The sequence below is a fragment of the Podarcis erhardii genome (genome assembly GCF_964252035.2).
Source record: "Podarcis erhardii genome assembly, chromosome: 13".
Taxonomy (NCBI): domain Eukaryota; kingdom Metazoa; phylum Chordata; class Lepidosauria; order Squamata; family Lacertidae; genus Podarcis; species Podarcis erhardii.
The window spans coordinates 1,335,151-1,352,873 of record NC_138502.1 but is presented as its reverse complement, the minus strand read 5'-3'; the positions used below and the strand labels follow the sequence as shown (position 1 = coordinate 1,352,873).

General features: G+C 50.2%; 2 protein-coding genes and 1 long non-coding RNA gene across 4 annotated transcripts in view; 1 reads left to right on the top strand and 2 right to left on the bottom strand.

The window, feature by feature from the left end:
* The window catches only part of LOC309326725 (chloride channel protein ClC-Kb-like), a 38,006-nt gene extending 31,511 nt beyond the window's left edge, over positions 1–6,495 (top strand). For both annotated transcript variants that reach the window (XM_081835670.1, XM_081835669.1), the window contains 3 exons: positions 2,660–2,764; positions 3,916–4,002; positions 5,934–6,495. In XM_081835670.1, the coding sequence (XP_081691796.1) occupies positions 2,660–2,764; positions 3,916–4,002; positions 5,934–6,074 (333 nt within the window). In that variant the 3' untranslated portion in view covers positions 6,075–6,495. The remainder of the gene's footprint in view (positions 1–2,659; positions 2,765–3,915; positions 4,003–5,933) is intronic.
* Positions 1–17,723, bottom strand: part of LOC309326849 — a 131,421-nt gene that overhangs the window by 54,423 nt on the left and 59,275 nt on the right. The window lies entirely within an intron of this gene.
* ACTL6B (actin like 6B) overlaps positions 6,770–17,723 on the bottom strand; it is a 29,487-nt gene continuing 18,533 nt past the window's right edge. The window contains exons 10-14 of the mRNA XM_081835747.1: positions 14,964–15,078; positions 13,056–13,136; positions 11,411–11,506; positions 9,152–9,238; positions 6,770–7,453 (exon numbers count right to left, since the gene is read on the bottom strand). Of these exons, the coding sequence (XP_081691873.1) occupies positions 7,373–7,453; positions 9,152–9,238; positions 11,411–11,506; positions 13,056–13,136; positions 14,964–15,078 (460 nt within the window). The 3' untranslated portion in view covers positions 6,770–7,372. The remainder of the gene's footprint in view (positions 7,454–9,151; positions 9,239–11,410; positions 11,507–13,055; positions 13,137–14,963; positions 15,079–17,723) is intronic.

Genomic DNA, 17,723 nt, shown 5'->3' with positions numbered 1-17,723 from the left:
GCCACTCCTCCTCCTTTCTTGTCTGGTCTGTTTCTCTGAAATAGATTGTATCCCTCCATTATTACATTCCAGTCGTGGGACTTATCCCACCAGGTTTCAGTGATGCCTATTATGTCATATTTAGTTTGCTGTACCAAGAGCTCAAGCTCATCTTGTTTATTTCCCATGCTTTGCGCATTAGTGTACAGACATTGAAGTCCATTAATCATTCCCCCGTGTCTCTTATTTAAGGATTTTTTCCTCCCACCACTAGGTCTGCGTGCTGTTTGCTCCATTTGGTCTATGACATTTGGATGATCATGTTCATCAATTGATAGACTCCTACCTTCAGGACCACTGTCTTCCTCCCCCACATTAGTCAGTTTAAAGCCCTCCTGATGAGGTTTCTGAGATTTTTGGCAAAAACATTCCTCCCAACCGTTGTGAGGTGCAGCCCATCGCTTGCCAGAAGTCCATCTTCAAGAAACTGCAGTCCGTGATCTAAGAATCCAAACCGTTCCTGTTTACACCATTTGCGAAGCCAGCTGTTCACTTCCACTATTTTTCTCTCTCTCCCTGGGCCACGTCGTTCAACTGGGAGGACAGATGAGATGACAACTTGTGCATTTAATTGCTTCAATTTCCTGCCCAGAGCCTCATAGTCTCTTTTGATCTTCTGGAGGCTATTGCTTGCAGTGTCATTGGTTCCCACATGAACCAAGAGGAAGGGGTATTTGTCAGTGGGTTTTACGATTCCTTGTAGTTGTTCAGTTACATCTTGGATCTTAGCCCCGGGGAGACAGCACACTTCCCGAGACATCTTGTCAGGCCCACAGATCACTGCTTCTGTTCCCCTCAGTAGGGAATCCCCTATCACCACTACACGCCTCCTCTTAGGTTTGGTCGGGGTTCTTCCGTGATCTGTCCGTTCCAAGGTCGCCTGCACATTCCCTGAGGACTGACTTTGCTGCTCGTCTTCATATACCTGATCGACTGTAATGAGGGAGAGATCCTCAAATGGAGTCTGCTCTTCGTCTTCCATTCTAGGGGAGAGGACCTCAAAGCGATTGTGTATTTCTAAACAATCAGAGCGAACCCTGGGCCTCCTACTTCTTTGAGTCACGTTTCTCCATATATCTGGCTCCTGTGTTGGTGAACTAGCCTCCTTCTCAGGGGAGTCCCCTGTCTCCTCCTTGGTGGAGACGGTGTGCTCTGTTGCTTCCAAGAAGAGCTCCAGCTCTCTAATTCTTTGGAGCGTAGACACACGTTCCTCCAGTTGCTGGACTTTGTCTTTTAAGAGGGCAATCAACATGCAATTGCTGCAGGTAAAGCTGCCTGCAACCTTTGGCAAGATGGCAAACATTGTGCAGGAACCACAGGCGACTGCAGCTGTTCCCTCACTCTCCATCTTGAGAACGTGACGTTGGGGCTGGCTGCAGTGGTCCTCCATCATAAGAAGCGTGCAGACAGGACAAGTAACTCCCCCCCAAAAAACCCTAGGTCTCCCCCCAACAAACGTTTGAGACTAGCTCCCCTAAATCTAAAGATAGATCAAATTGCCGCTGCCCTACAAGCTCTGATAAGCTCCTCCCACAGCTAATCACCTACCTCAACAGAAACCCTGCCCCCTCTGACCTTTGCATAGGGAGAGCAGCTAATCAGCCACAAGAAACACACACAGGAGAAAACCCTTTTTGCTCCTTCTTCAGCCGCTGCCCTACAAGCTCAAATATCAAAGCGCTTTACAGCAATAAAACCATAACCAAGCCCTTAAAAGAGTTGCAAACAGGTATCAGTTAAACCATTGCAGACGTATTTACAGTGGTGCCTCGCAAGACGAAATTAATCCGTTCCGCGAGTCTCTTCGTCTAGCGGTTTTTTCGTCTTGTGAAGCAAGCCCATTGACAGCTTAGCGGATTAGCGCTATTAGCGCTATTAGCAGCTTTTAGCGGCTTTTGGCGGCTTATCAGCTTAGCGGATAAGCAGATAAGCGGCTTAGCGGCTTAGAAAAAGGGGGGGGAGGGGAAAAAACCCGCAGGAACTCGCAAGACATTTTCGTCTTGCGAAGCAAGCCCATAGGAAATTCGTTTTGCGAAGCACCTCCCAAACGGAAAACTCTTTCGTCTAGCGAGTTTTCCGTCTTGCGAGGCACCACTGTACTTATATACTTCCTTGCTTGGTAGAATTTATTTAGCGCTTGACCGTTGAAACTCTCAAAGCCGTTTGCAACAGGAGCAAACGAGAGGGTTGTTAATAATAATAACAATTAACGAAACGGTTGAAAACACCAGCAGCCCGCTCTGAGCACGGCAGCATTTCAAATATCTTGGTAGGCTGCAATCTTAACGGCCTACCTAAGGGCCAGTGGAAAATGCAAAAGTATTCAGTAGGCACTGAAGGCGCCTCCGGCCGAATCTCCAGTGGCGGAGAGTTCCACCGGGCTAGGCCAGAAAAATAAGCTTGTTGTTGCACAACATGAAGGTGTCGGCTTGTGGAACTCCCCGCCACATGGTGGCCGCTGTCTCGGAGGGCTTTTCGAAGTGGGACCCCAGATTTATTGCCTTTTACAGTCTATGGGGGGCTTCCGAGAATGAGCCAGCTGGGGGAAATGGGAATCTGGGCAAGATGGAGCCGCGCTCAGTCCATTCCCTGCCTCTTTTTATCCCCATGGCTGATGCAGGTTGAGGAATGGGAATGCCGGCAGCTCCAGGAAACCCTCCGCCTGGCCGACGTGCCCATCGACCCGGCTCCTTATCGCCTCTTGGAAAAGGAAACCCTCTACCAGGTCAGTCCTCCAAGGCCCCTTCATCCTTCATCCCTTCAGGAAGTGAAGAAACAGGACCTTCTGGCCCACAAACTCACTGCTCTCCCCAGGCCATATTCTTATTGCAATGGGAAATGGGGCGCATTGCAGAATGTCTGTTTTATATACATCATTTACACAATGGGCTCCAACTCCCGGGATTCTCCTGTCGGCCAATCAGGTTGCGGATTCACTTCCACCTGGAGCTGGATTGGGTGGCTCCTGTGGACCAATCAGACTGCTGCATTCTGGATCCTATTGTTCTAGGACCAATCAGACTGCTGCATTCTGGATCCTATGGTTCTAGTACCAATCAGACTGCTGCATTCTGGATCCTATTGTTCTAGGGCCAATCAGACTGCTGCATTCTGAATCCTATTGTTCTAGGGCCAATCAGACTGCTGCATTTTAGATCCTATTCAACTCAGTACATAAGACCTCAGGAGAGCGAGGAAAATTCACAGGGATGATTCACACCCTGGCGGCACTTTCTTGATCTGCCCTCGGGCAGAAGATATATAGAAGCAGGATTAATTGCACCAACCGGGTAAAGAATGGCTTCTATCTGTGGGCTGTTAGGCTGCTGAATGAAAAGAGAACAACAGGGCAATGGACTTTCGGGTTTGGTGGGTGTGCGTCAGTAAACGAGGGGGATTAAGACTAAGAGAGCTGAGGGGGGGGGTGATTGAGTAATCTCACTGTATACAAGTTGTAAAGTAAAGGTAAAGAGACCCCTGACCATTAGGTCCAGTCGTGGCCGACTCTGGGGTTGCGGCGCTCATCTCACTTTATTGGCCGAGGGAGCCGGCGTACAGCTTCCAGGTCATGTGGCCAGCAGGACTAAGCCGCTTCTGACGAACCAGAGCAGCGCACGGAAACGCCGTTTACCTTCCCACCGGAGCGGTACCTATTTATCTACTTGCACTGGCGTGCTTTCAAACTGCTAGGTTGGCAGGAACAGGGACCGCGCAACGGGAGCTCACCCTGTCGCGGGGATTCGAACCGCCGACCTTCTGATCGACAAGCCCTAGGCTCTGTGGTTTAACCCACAGCGCCACCCACGTCCCTTCATACAAGTTGTACAAGCGACAATAAAAGTATTTCAATTTCAATATTTTTTTGCCCCCCCCCAGTGCTATGACCTCTTCAACCTCTTGGGTCTCCACACGGCTTACGTGACCAACATGGGGCGCTTGGTTGGAGTGGTGAGTCTCAAGGAGGTATGTGTCTGTCCGGGTCGGAGGGTTCACAGCGATACAGGACAGAGGATCCCGCTTACGCTAGAGCAGGGGTCCCCAAACTAAGGCCCACGGGTTGGATAAGGCCCGAGGGACTCGTTTATCCGGCCCACGGAGATGCCCGCCGCCGCCCGCTCTTGCCGGCGCTGCCCACTTCCGGGTTGGAGGAGCACCGGAAATAGCTTGTCCGCATGTGCATTATTTCCGCATGCGCAAGCGTTATTTCTGGTGCACATCCGGGTCAGAGGTGGCCAGTGCACATGCGCACAAGCTATTTCCAGTGTTCCTCTGACCCAGAAGTACGCCAGAAATAGTGTGTGCGCATGCGTATGGGTGTTCGGCACTGGAGGTGCGGTAAGTTTGCTGACCCCTGCGCTAGAGGGACAAGGAGAAGACAGACCAAATTTTCCTCCCTCTCTCGTAACACAGGAATCCATCCCACGAATCTGAGCATTGGGAGGTTCAGAGCAGGTGAAATATAGTCCCACCAACATCTCTCCGGTGAAAAAAGGGACGTCGTATTCTGCAATAATATTTTTTACTATTATTACCCCACACACCCGATTGGGTTTCCCCAGCCACTCTGGGTGGCTTCCAACCTATATAAAAAGATAACACAATATTTTTAAAAACCCACCTTCAGGGTGTCTCTGGGATCGGATCACTCCATACATACCCTCCAACATTTCTCTGATTTAAACAGGGACAACCTAAGTCAGGCATAGGCAAACTCAGCCCTCCAGGTTTTTTGGGACTACAATTCCCATCATCCCTAACTAAGAGGGCCAGTGCTAAGTGGTTATGGTTTTGATCTATGGGCTACTTTTAAAATGAGGCTGCATTTTAAATTGCATTTTAACCTGTATTAATTTTTTTTTTCACTATTATGTTTTTACTGTAATTTTACTGGTGTTAGCCGCCCTGAGCCTGGCTCTGGCCAGGTATAAATAAAAATTATTATTATTACTATTAATAGGAGTTGTAGTCTCGAAACATCTGGAGGGCCGATTTTCCTATGCCTGCTCTAAGGAAAAGCAGGGCATTCCAGGATCAGATCGGAAAGTGGGACGCATAGCTGTCAACCGTCCCTTATTTGGCGGGAAAGCCCCTTATCCCAGCGCCATGTCCCGCTGCTGTCCCTTATTGATGATGTCCCTTAAATTTCCCGGGTTTCAAACGAAGCAGCTCCTCTCCCTCCATCCCTGCCGGCCAGGGAGGAGGGAGGCTCCAACTGTGTTGCTCAGCTGCGTTGCTCACCCAATAAGGAGTCTAAGAACGACTGGGGGGTGGAGCTTGCATGCCTTGTGCCAATCAAATCGGCCGCCTTGCCTGGGGACTCGCCTTTGCTCAGCGCTTCCCAGCGGAGAGGGGACGGTGGTTTTCCTTGCTGCATCCCCTTTGCCGGGTTGCTGCGCTGTGGGAACCACCGCTTGAGGCTTCGTTTGGCTGCTGGCTGGGCTTTCTGCCTTTGGCTCGGAGGGGCTCAGAAGTTGAACATACCTGTGCTGAGAAAATCCCTTATTTTGGCTGCTGATCCCTTATTTTCGAGGCTGCTGGTCCCTTATTTTCAATTCTGTAATGTGACAGCTATGGCGGGACGGCTTCTGTAAATCTGGAAAATAGGGGCACTTAGGGGGGTGTCGTGTCAAGAGGGACGTGCAGAAATTAGCCCAACGGACCTGAATGCCGGAGATTCAGAACGGATGAAACCAGTGCAGGGTGGAACTGCGGAACTCCCTGCCACAGGAGTGGCCACTAACCTGAATGGCTTCAAAAGGGCAAATTCATGGAGGAGGCTATCTATTAATCTGTTGTTAGGGAGGGCTGGGAGACGTCTCCCTTTCTGAAGCCCTCAGGTGCTGAGTTTTTTTGGGGGGGGGTCTTCTTGACTTCCTCTCTCGCTCTTTCCACAGCTCAAGGCCGCAGTCGAAGGGTGTGTCAAAGGCACCTTTGCTGGCCAGGCCACCCGCCGCCAACGCCGGGATCCGCGCAGGCCTGACGACCAGGAGCAAAAACCATCAGGAGAGGATGACCCCAAGAGCCCCATGGCCTAGGGCCATTTCTTGAGGGTGCCAATGTGGACCCATCTCGCCGCAGGTGCCATTTATTTAACTCTGCAAACAGACAACAGATTTATTTCTGTTGTAAAAGCTATATTTTCGCTTGCTTGCGAGAAGAGGCCCTGCCTGTGTATGCCGTGGTTTCGTGGGGTTTTCAACCGCCCCGGCGGAAGGATCCCGGGAGTTGTAGTTCGGAAAGGTTTTTATTTTTATGTCGGAGATCCCTTAATCCCCTTCGGAAGAGGGAACAGCTGTTTTAAGCTCGCTTGCGGCTAAAATGTGACCCCCACCGAATTCTCTGGGACGAGACGAAACGTTCATAGCCGGCCGCTCTGGGCTGTGTTGCCGGAAACACAACATGATACCTGCTTCTTTTGTGTTCAATGGGTCTTACCGTCAGTTTCGGAAGGGACACCCACCCAGTGGCGTAGCGTGGGGGGTGCAGGGGGGGCCGGCCGCACCGAGCGCAACATCTGGGGGTTAGGGTTAGGGGGCGCAAATCCACGGGTTAGGGGGCGCAAATTACTTGCCTTGCCCTGGGTGCTGACAACCCACGCTACGCCACTGCACCCACCCATCCCAGGCACAAGCTGAATACAGGATCATGTCCCACCCTCCTGAACCAGAGTGAAAAAGGATGTTTGCAGGGCATCCCCAAATATCATAAACGCTACTGTGAAAGGCAAGAGAATAATAGAGGTCTTTTTTTACAAAAACACAACCTCACACGTTTATTATTTTTCCGACACCGAAATAAAAATGAAATGAAATAAAGGAGAGTAATCAATGTCAATCCATGTCAGTCCATCGAATAAATAGATCCACCCAGGTTTACATATAAAACAGCAACAGGGGAGGTGAAGGGGGAGAGGCACGGCGCCCGCTGAGGATGACCTTCAAACCCCTCTTGACAAAGAGAACTGTAGCGTTGGGAGGGACCCCCAAAGGTCATCCATGCAGCGATGCAGGAGAAGGAGAGGGTCCGTCCTTCAGGACTTTGGGATCAGAAACCTTCCCGTCTCTCCAACGATCCAGCAGCTTGAAATCTGCCCTCCTTCGTCTCCTGGGTTCTTTGATGTCGGTGGGCGCAGGACTCCTGGGTTCTTCTCAGGAGCGGGGGGCAAAAGGGGGGTTCAGAAGGACACCCGGGTTCTTTGGAGAGGGGAGAAGGTCCGGGGTGTGTTTCGAAGGGAGGGAGTCGCTGGGAGGGGCTGCAGGATCCACAAGGCGGGGGTCTCCTGGGGGGTGGGGAGAGAGGGAAGGCAAAAGGGGAGGTGGGCTGCCTGCCCGATTCAGGGGCATTTCCTCTCCACGCACTGTTTGCCCCCTTCCTCGTATTCTTGTTTGGAGATCCACATCTGCTGGAAGGTGCCCTGCGGATGAGAAGGAGAGGAAGGAGACGAGGACACAAACCCAGGCGTCCGGGTCTTCCCTCCCAGGCCCCCAACCCCAAACTCAGAGACCCCTGAGCTACACACACCAGCACCCAGTCCATGTCTTGGCTCCCGGTTCCCTAGACACTGAGCATAATAATAATAATAATAATAATAATAATAATAATAATAATAATAAAAAATATTATTTATACCCTGCCCTCAGGGTGCTAACACCAATAAAATCACAGTAAAAACATAATAGGGGGGAACCAATTTAAAATACAGGTTAAAATGCAATTTAAAATGCAGCCCCTATACGGGGTATCAAAGGAAGGGGGTGTTATGTATTCAGTGTTCTGTATTTGCCTGAGCTTGAGTCTCTGGACTAAGGATTCTGAGCTCCTGATTCGATACACGTTGTCCAATCACATTTCAGGATTTGGGCCCCTGCCATTGGCCCTTGAACTCCCAAGTTGTGATTTGCAGTTTGGAACTTTAGACAGCCAATCACGTCGGGAGTGGGAGTGGCCCAGGCTTTCGGAAATGTCCATGGACCAGCTGCGTGTGGGGCAGCTGGCCCCTAACCTTAACCCCAACCCATGGACAATATGGTGCAGCTGAATCAGGTTTCCCCCCCCCACAAAGGCCCCACAATAGATGAAATGAGGGGGGGGAGAGAGAGGGAGGGAGAGAGAGAGGGAGGGAGGGAGGAAGGAAGGAAGGAAGGAAGGAAGGAAGGAAGGAAGGAAGGAAGGAAAGAGAAAGAGAGAGGGAGGGAGGGAGGGAGGGAAAGAAAGAAAGAAAGAAAGAAAGAGGAAGGAAGGAAGGAAGGAAGGAAGGAAGGAAGGAAGGAAGGAAGGAAAGAGAAAGAGAGGAAGGGAGGGAAAGAAAGAAAGAAAGAAAGAAAGAGAAAGAGGAAGGAAGGAAGGAAGGAAGGAAGGAAGGAAGGGGAAGGAAGGAGGGGGAGGGAAGGAAGGAAGGGAAGAAAGAGAAAGAAAGAAAAGAAAAAGAAAGAAAGAAAGAAAGAAAGAAAGAAAGAAAGAGGAAGGAAGGAAGGAAGGGGAAGGAAGGAGGGGGAGGGAAGGAAGGAAGGGAAGAAAGAGAAAGAAAGAAAAGAAAAAGAAAGAAAGAAAGAAAGAAAGAAAGAAAGAAAGAAAGAGGAAGGAAGGAAGGAAGGAAGGGGAAGGAAGGAGGGGGAGGGAAGGAAGGAAGGGAAGAAAGAGAAAGAAAGAAAAGAAAAAGAAAGAAAGAAAGAAAGAAAGAAAGAAAGAAAGAGGAAGGAAGGAAGGAAGGAGGGGGAAGGAAGGAAGGAAGGGAAGAAAGAGAAAGAAAGAAAAGAAAAAGAAGAAAGAAAGAAAGAAAGAAAGGGAAGGAAGGAAAGAAAGGGGAAGGAAGGAAGGAAGGAAGGAAGGAAGGAAGGAAGGAAGGAAGGAAGGAAGCAAAAGAAAGATAGTGATTAATGATATACAAAACTGCCGGTTTTGTTTCATTTCGAAAAATAAAATTTGATTCTACAGTCCATTGTTGTTTATATTCTGAATTAGATATATATGGAGGCACCAAAATCTTTTCAGTGCTTAGGGCCTCTGAAGGTCCTCCAGAGAACCCAGGAGTCCTGGCTCCCAGCCTCCCCCCCCCCCTTTCCCCACCTCCTCTTCCTCCGACCCACGGCAGCCTCCAGGGCCCCAGACTCACGAGAGAAGCCAGGATGGAGCCCCCAATCCAAGGACTGAACCTCCTTTCCATGGTGCTGTTGCTAGCAATCAGCTTCAAGCGCATGCTCTACAGAATGTGGAGAGAGAGAAAAGAGGTGTTTCCATAATAATAATAATAATATTTTTTTATTTATCCCCCGCCCATCTGGCTGGGCAGGTGTTAAAACAGGCTTGCCCTGCCATCTGCAAACTAACCAGTGTTATAACAATACTAAGGTGCGCACACATAGCAGGCCACAGGCAGCCGATCCTTCAAAACTAGGAAATATTCAGTGGAAAAAACCAGGCACTTTGTTTTAGTACGCGGAACAATCCTAGAATCCTAGAGTTGGAAGAGACCACAAGGGCCATCGAGTCCAACCCCCTGCCAAGCAGGAAACACCGTCAGAGCACTCCTGACATATGGTTGTCAAGCCTCTGCTTAAAGACCTCCAAAGGAGGAGACTCCACCACACTCCTGGGCAGCAAATTCCACTGTCAAACAGCTCTTACTGTCAGGAAGTTCTTCCTAATGTTTAGGTGGAATCTTCTTTCTTGTAGTTTGGAACCATTGCTCCGTGTCCGCTTCTCTGGTGCAGCAGAAAACAACCTTTCTCCCTCCTCTATGTGACATCCTTTGATATATTTGAACATGGCTATCATATCACCCCTTAACCTCCTCTTCTCCAGGCTAAACATGCCCAGCTCCCTTAGCCGTTCCTCATAAGGCATCGTTTCCAGGCCTTTGACCATTTGGGTTGCCCTCCTCTGGACCCGTTCCAGTTTGTCAGTGTCCTTCTTGAACTGGACACAGTACTCCAGGTGAGGTCTGACCAGAGCAGAATACAGTGGCACTATTACTTCCCTTGATCTAGATGCTATACTCCTATTGATGCAGCCCAGAATTGCATTGGCTTTTTTAGCTGCCGCGTCACACTGTTGGCTCATGTCAAGTTTGTGGTCAACCAAGACTCCTAGATCCTTTTCACATGTACTGCTCTCAAGCCAGGTGTCACCCATCTTGTATTTGTGCCTCTCATTTTTTTTGCCCAAGTGCAATACTTTACATTTCTCCCTGTTAAAATTCATCTTGTTTGTCCTGAAGCCATCTTGGGTCTCTTAAGGACCCCAAATATTTCTCTTTCTCTCTTTCTCTCTCTCTAATTTTTATTAGACACCATAGAGTCTCCCCTCTCAACCGAATGGGCCAGAACATCCCCCCCCCTCCCTGAATTTGGTTTAGGCTGGATGACCCTTTGGGTCTGTTATGTACTGAGTTGAATAGGATCCAAAATGCAGCAGTCTGATTGGTCCTAGAACAACAGTATTCAGAATGCAGCAGTCTGATTGGTCCACAGGAGCCACCCAATCCAGCTCCAGGTGGAAGTGAATCCGCAACCTGATTGGCCTACAGGAGAATCCCGGAATTAGCCAATCACGTGGGCCCATTGTGTAAATAATGTACCGTATTTTTCGCCCCATAGGACGCACCGGCCCATAGGACGCACCAAGTTTTTTGGGGGGGAAATAAAGGGGGGGAAATTATTTCCCCCCCAGGCACTTGTGGGGCCGGCAGCGGGGAGAAGCGCTCTTCTCCCTGCCGCCCGCCTGCAGACCAGATCCGGGGACAGCGGGAAGACGTGCTGCGCCTCCCAGCTGACCCCGGAGCTTGCGGGGCAGGCAGCGGGGAGAAGCGCTCTTCTCCCCACTGCCCGCCGGCAGACCAGGTCCGGGGACAGCGGGAGGACGCGCTGCGCCTCCCAGCTGTCCCCGGAGCTTGCGGGGCAGGCGGCGGGGAGAAGCACACATCTCCCCGCCGTCAGCCTCCAAACCACATCGGGAGACAGCGGGATGATGGCGTTCCGCCTCCCCGCTGTCCCCCAACCTTGTGGGGCTGGCGCTGCGGCTCTCCTGAAGCCTGGAGAGCAAGAGGGGTCGGTGCGCACCGACCCCTCTCACTCTCCAGGCTTCAGCGAAAGTCTGCATTCGCCCCATAGGACGCACACACATTTCCCCTTCATTTTTGGAGGGGAAAAAGTGCGTCCTATAGGGCGAAAAATATGGTATATAAAGCAGACATTCTGGGGGAACTTCCATTCCTCCTCACCGCTACGAGCTCAATAAAGAGCATGAAATCCACTTTCGACTCCGAGTATATTTCAGGGTCCCACCAGACTCCGCAGTTCTGTGACTCCATGTTGCCTGCTGAAGAGCCCTGTGTGACTCCAAAGACTGTGCAGTCTTACGCACAGAAACTCACCGGTGGCGTTTTCTGAGAGAGTTCCCGGTTGAGGCGGTCTGTGAAGCCTTGCAGCAAAGTGTTTCCCCCAGTGACGATGACACTCCCGTAGAGACCCTTCGGAAAAAGGATAGGTGTTATATTAGCAGCCGGGTTTTTGGGTGGGGAGGGTCCACCGTCGAGTTCCTTTAACTGGGAGGAATCTTCCTTTTTGCAACCGTCATGTTGTGGGTCTCCGGTCAACAACTCCCCTGCCATTTTCCCCACATTAACCCCCTAGAGCGGGGACCCCCCCCAAGTGAGTCAAAACACCCCCTGGGGGGGGCAGTGGGATGACCTAGGGGGGTGCCAAGAGGCAAAGGGGACTAGCAGGGGTGTTGCTATAGGTGTAAAAAGCTGTCACTGGAGGCAGCCCGCCCATTTTGTTGAATTAACTTAAATAGTTTTAATTGGATTTTGAATAAATGCGCAATTCATTCTTACCGTTTAGAATTTTATTGCTTCATTTTCTTTGTGGGTCATGCAAAGCATTTTTTTATTTATTTACTAAACGTCTCTTTCCATGCTAAGGGGAGAGGGGATATCTGAAAGGTCTAATAGCCTATATTTCCATGCTTCACTTCAGCATGTTTTGTGAATATAAATATCTGCTCGGGTTCCCTCACTGAAGAGTAGGTGCCCCAAACTTGAATCTCGGCACCCAGGAATTCTGCTTTCTATGTTTTCGGTTGGGACGCGGGTGGCGCTGTGGGTTAAACCACAGAGCCTAAGACTTGCCGATCAGAGGGTCGGTGGTTCGAATCCCCGTGATGGGGTGAGCTCCCGTTGCTCGGTCCCTGCTCCTGCCAACCTAGCAGTTCGAAAGCACGTCAATGTGCAAGTAGATAAATAGGTACCACTCCGGTGGGAAGGTAAACAGCATTTTCGTGCACTGCTCTGGTTTGCCAGAAGCGGCTTAGTCCTGCTGGCCACATGACCCGGAAGCTGTATGCCGGCTCCCTCGGCCAGTAAAGCGAGATGAGCGCCGCAACCCCAGAGTCGGCCACGACTGGACCTAATGGTCAGGGGCTCCTTTACCCTTTACCTTTACCTATGTTTTTGGTTTTGTTTTGTTTTTGCAACAGCAGAATATACCAGAAGCATTATGAACCGAAGCAAAAATAAAGGTGGTGGGCTGGTTTTGTGCATTCCCTGGCCAGCTCCCCTTTCCTCAGAAGCTCACAACTACTTGGCCCCAGACCGGAAACCCTAGCAGGGGGCAAGGTAAAAGGTAAAGGACCCCTGGACGGTTAAGTCCAGTCAAAGGCGACTATGGGGTTGCAGCGCTCATCTCGCTTTCAGGCCGAGGGAGCCGGCGTTTGTCCACAGACAGTTTTCCAGGTCATGTGGCCAGCAGGACTAAACCGCTACTGGCGCATGGAGGACCGTGACGGAAACCAGAGCGCATGGAAACGCTGTTTACCTTCCCGCCACAGCGGTACCTATTTATCTACTTGCACTGGTGTGCTTTCGAACTGCTAGGTTGGCAGGAGCAGGGACTGAGCAACGGGAGCTCACCCCGTCACGGGGATTCGAACCGCCGACCTTCCGATGTGGTTTAGACCACAGCGCCACCCGTGTCCCCTACTAGGAGGGGGCAGAGTTAAGGTGAGGGAAGACAACTCACTGGCCGGATATCGATGTCACACATCCCGATGCTGGTCGTGACCACGTGGCCAACCCCCAACATTGTGTTCCCAGACAGGCCCTAGAGAGAGAGAGAGAGAGAGAGACAGAGAGAGAGGCAGAGATTGAGGGAGTTTTGGGTGTTTAGCTTGGAGAAGAGGAGACTGAGAGGGGGTAGGATACCCCAATGGCGTAGCGTGGGGGGTGCAGGGGGGACCGGCCGCACCGGGTGCAACATCTGGGGGGTGCTAATCTAGTGGAAGAGACTCAAATGCTAAAATCCACGGGTTAGGGGGCGCAAATTACTTGCCTTGCCCCGGGTGCTGACAACCCACGTTACGCCACTGGGATAGCCACCTCTGAATGTAGGAGTGCAGATATCCAGAGTGTGGGGGGGTCAAATGGGATTACTATGAGGAATTATAAGATATGCATCAAGCCGTTGTGTCCGTGATGAAAGCAGGGATGGAGGGAGAGGAGCTGCTTCCTTTGAAACCCGGGAAATTTAAGGGACATCATCAATAAGGGACAGCAGCGGGACATGGCGCTGGGTTTGATTCATTGACAATAATTTCTGATCAAATCCCACAAGCCTCTGCACCTCTGCAATTTGCTTTCTCTACCCTGACAGGCACGTATCAGCATTCTGAAACACAGGCCAGTTGTTCATCAGGCATCCTCAGTACATAAAGATAGAAGGTAGCTTGTTAATCGTTCACAAGGAGATGGTAAATACTACTTATATTTCCTCTCCTGTTTATTGCTGTTTATGACCTCTGGGTTTGCTGAACGCATTCCTCCTTTTAGTTCTGTTTTATTTACTCTGAACTACATACGCATTCTCAAGTAGGAAATTAGCTCTTTGTAATTTTAACTTTTAACTTTGTCCCCTTTTTTGAAATGCTCAGAGGAAATCTGATTGGTTCTTACGAACACTGTGTAAAAAGTTCTTTTGTGAATAAAACGACCTGGGCCGAGGGGTGGAGAGGGTATTATTATACGCACTCCTCCCAAAGTCTTGCTGGTCAAGCCTCATGTGTATTCTATTAATCAGAGTCCAATTGTTCCTTGCTTTGGGAACGCCGCCTCCGAATATCTGAAGGGATGTCCCGGGGAAGATGGAGCAAGCTTGTTTTCTCCTGCCCCAGAGGGTAGGACTCGAACCCATGGCTTCAAGTGACATGAAAGGAGATTCCGACTAAACATAAGAACTTTCTGACCATAAGAACCGTTTGACAGTGAAACAGATTTCTTCGGAAGGTGGTGAACTCTCCTTCCTCGGAGGCCTTTAAGCAGAGTTTGGGTGGCCATCTGTCAGGGATTTTTCAGCATTGCAGGGGGTTGGACTAGATGGCCCCTGGGTGTCCCTTGCAACCCTAAACTAGCATTGGTGCCTGCTGAAAACATCTTTGTTTAGGTGAGGCCGTCTGGATGTTTAGGAAGCCGACGCAGTTTTTAATCTATTTTAACTTTCCGGAAGTCCTACATTATTGTTGTTAGTTCTTCCTACAGAAAATCCTAGTGCAAATTATCGGTTTGCTTTTTTGCTTTTCTGCAAACTGCTTTGATTTCCGGCCTCCCCCCCCCCCCATAAATTTAATTCTGAATAAGCAATAAATGTTTTCTGAGGCTACACCCCCCTCCCTGAGCCCCCTTACCTGGTAGAACCAACCCCCCCCCCCCCGATTTCAATGGTAATAGCTTCCGAGTCGCTATGTTTGGGATTGCACCGTTCATCAGTCAGAACTCTGCGCATGCTCCAAGCCTCTGTGTGCATTGAGGAGTTCTTTTGTTTTGCAATCAAGCGGTGTGCCGATTTTTCGAAAGCAAATCAATATGTAGAAGCGGGCGCAAACTCCCCACCCTTGCCTTGCTCCTTATTTCATCTTCTGGCCCCCTGCCCGCTCACCTTCACGTTGGAGGGGTCGAAAAGCCCCTCAGGGATACGAAGCCTCTCTGCCCCGTAGTCTGTGTTGTAGCCGTTGGGCATTTCGTAGTGGACGGTGGGCATCTGCGCGGCCACCCTGCTCGGGACAAGAGGGTGGGGCACAGCTGGATTTACGTATAAGATAAACAAGCTATGCAATGACAAACCTAGACAGCATCTTAAAAAGCAGAGACATCACCTTGCCAACAAAGGTCCGTATAGTTAAAGCTCTGGTTTTCCCAGTAGTGATGTACGGAAGTGAGAGCTGGACCATAAAGAAGGCTGATTGCCAAAGAATGGATGCTTTTGAATTCTGGTGCTGGAGGAGACTCTTGAGAGTCCCATGGACTGCAAGAAGATCCAACCTCTCCATTCTGAAGGAAATCAGCCCTGAGTGCTCCCTGGAAGGACGGATCCTGAAGCTGAGGCTCCAAGACTTTGGCCACCTCAGGAGAAGAGAAGACCTCCTGGAAAAGACCCCGATGTTGGGAAAGATGGAGGGCACAAGGAGAAGGGGACGACAGAGGACGAGATGGTGCGACAGTGTTCTCGAAGCTGCCAGCATGAGTTTGACCAAACTGCAGGAGGCAGTGGAAGACAGGAGGGCCTGGCGTGCTCTGGTCCAGGGGGTCACGAAGAGGCGGACACGACTAAACGACTCAACAACAACAAACAAGCTATAGCTTAGGGCCCCACTCTCTTGGGGGCCCCTAAAAAACTTAAAGGAAAATAAACTGGATGTACAGTGTCAAAATATAAGATACAAAACAAAATAAAACCGACATACAGCAACAATGTTTTGTGTTGTGTAGGCTCCTATTTGTTAGATGCAAATGGTTTTAGATACCGTATTTTTTGCTCTATAAGACTTACTTTTTCCCTCCTAAAAAGTAAGGGGAAATGTGTGCGCATCTTATGGAGCGAATGCAGCTATCTCAGAAGCCAGAACAGCAAGAGGGATTGCTGCTTTCACTGCGCAGCGATCCCTCTTGCTGTTCTGGCTTCTGAGATTCAGAATATTTTTTTTCTTGTTTTCCTCCTCCAAAAACGAGGTGCGTCTTGTCGTCTGGTGCGTCTTATAGAGCGAAAAATACGGTGCCTATTAGGTCCATAAATGACCATATAGCATATATTCATCACAAAAAACAGCGACAACTTGTTGTTGACAAAGGACAGCTGGACATTTAAAGGGCCCCATTACCTTCAGTAGCTTAGGGCCTCATCTAACCTAAATCCGGCCCCGTGCACAGCATGCTTGGATAGAGAGAATTTTTCTTCCCTCTCTCCTAACACTGGACATCCAACGAAGATGAATGTTGGAAGATTTTATTTTTTTTAAAGTCATTCATAACACAGCACACAGATGGACTGTGGAACTCCTTGCCTCAGGACGCAGAGATGGCCACCCACTCGGATGGCTTTAAAAGGGGATGGGACAAATTCATGGAGGAGGAGATGGCTATGACAGGGTTCCGTTCTGCTTTCACATCAATGCTCCTGGATGTGGGATAGATCAGCTTGCTTAACTCTAATGCACGCATGAAGGGGTTAAAACCATAGAGCAAGCCACGCTATTTCAGCACCTTCTGGAAACATTATTGTTCAGACAGGCCTGTCCAGATCTTTAGCATCACAGAAATGTAGAGCTGAAAGGGACCCAAGGGTCATCTAGTCCAACCCGCTTTTGCCCAATGCGGCACTCGAACCCACGACCTTGAGGTTAAGAGTCTCGTGAGTCTCTTGCTCTACCAACTGAGCTGGCACGAGTTTCAACCTGTTGGGATTTCTTTTGGCCTATTGTTCTTTTAACTTTGTCTAAAGTCTTACATTATTACGTTGTTTCTCACTGTTGATTTCATTGGGGGGTTTTTTGGGGGGGTTTCCCCATAAGCCAGCTTCCCCTAACCTGGCTACTTCCAGCTGCTTTGGACTACAACTCCCATGAGCCTCAGCCATGGAGGTCACCTTGTTCATAGTTGTCAACCGTCCCTTATTTGGCGGGACAGTCCCTTATCCCAGTGCCGTGTCCCGCTGCTGTCCCTTATTGATGATGTCCCTTAAATTTCCCGGGTTTCAAACGAAGCAGCTCCTCTCCCTCCCTCCCTCCCTCCCTGCCGGCCAGGGAGGAGGGAGGCTCCAGCTGTGTTGCTTGGCTGCGTTGCTCACCCAATAAGGAGTCTGAGAACGACTGGGGGGTGGAGCTTGCATGCCTTGTGCCAATCAAATCGGCCGCCTTGCCTGGGGACTCGCCTTTGCTCAGCGCTTCCCAGCGGAGAGGGGACGGGGGTTTTCCTTGCTGCATCCCCTTTGCCGGGTTGCTGCGCTGTGGGAACCACCGCTTGAGGCTTTGTTTGGCTGCTGGCTGGGCTTTCTGCCTTTGGCTCGGAGGGGCTCAGAAGTCGAACATACCTGTGCTCTGAAAATCCCTTATTTTGGCTGCTGATCCCTTATTTCCGAGGCTGCTGGTCCCTTATTTTCAAACCTGTAAGTTGACTGCTATGCACCTTGTTATGGATGGCCGACATGATCTTTCCTGGACTCGAGTTCAAATTCATGAGTTGAGGTTCGAGGGTTGGACTGGATGACCCTTGGGTACCCCTTCCAATTCTACAAGTCTGTGATTCATGAGATCTGGAAAACTGGGTGCTTCGTCCAAGAAATATGCTGCTGCCTCACTCTCCCAAGTAGCACGGGACACTCGGTCGTTCTTGACACCTGGCTGCCCGTTTTTACTTTCGCTGA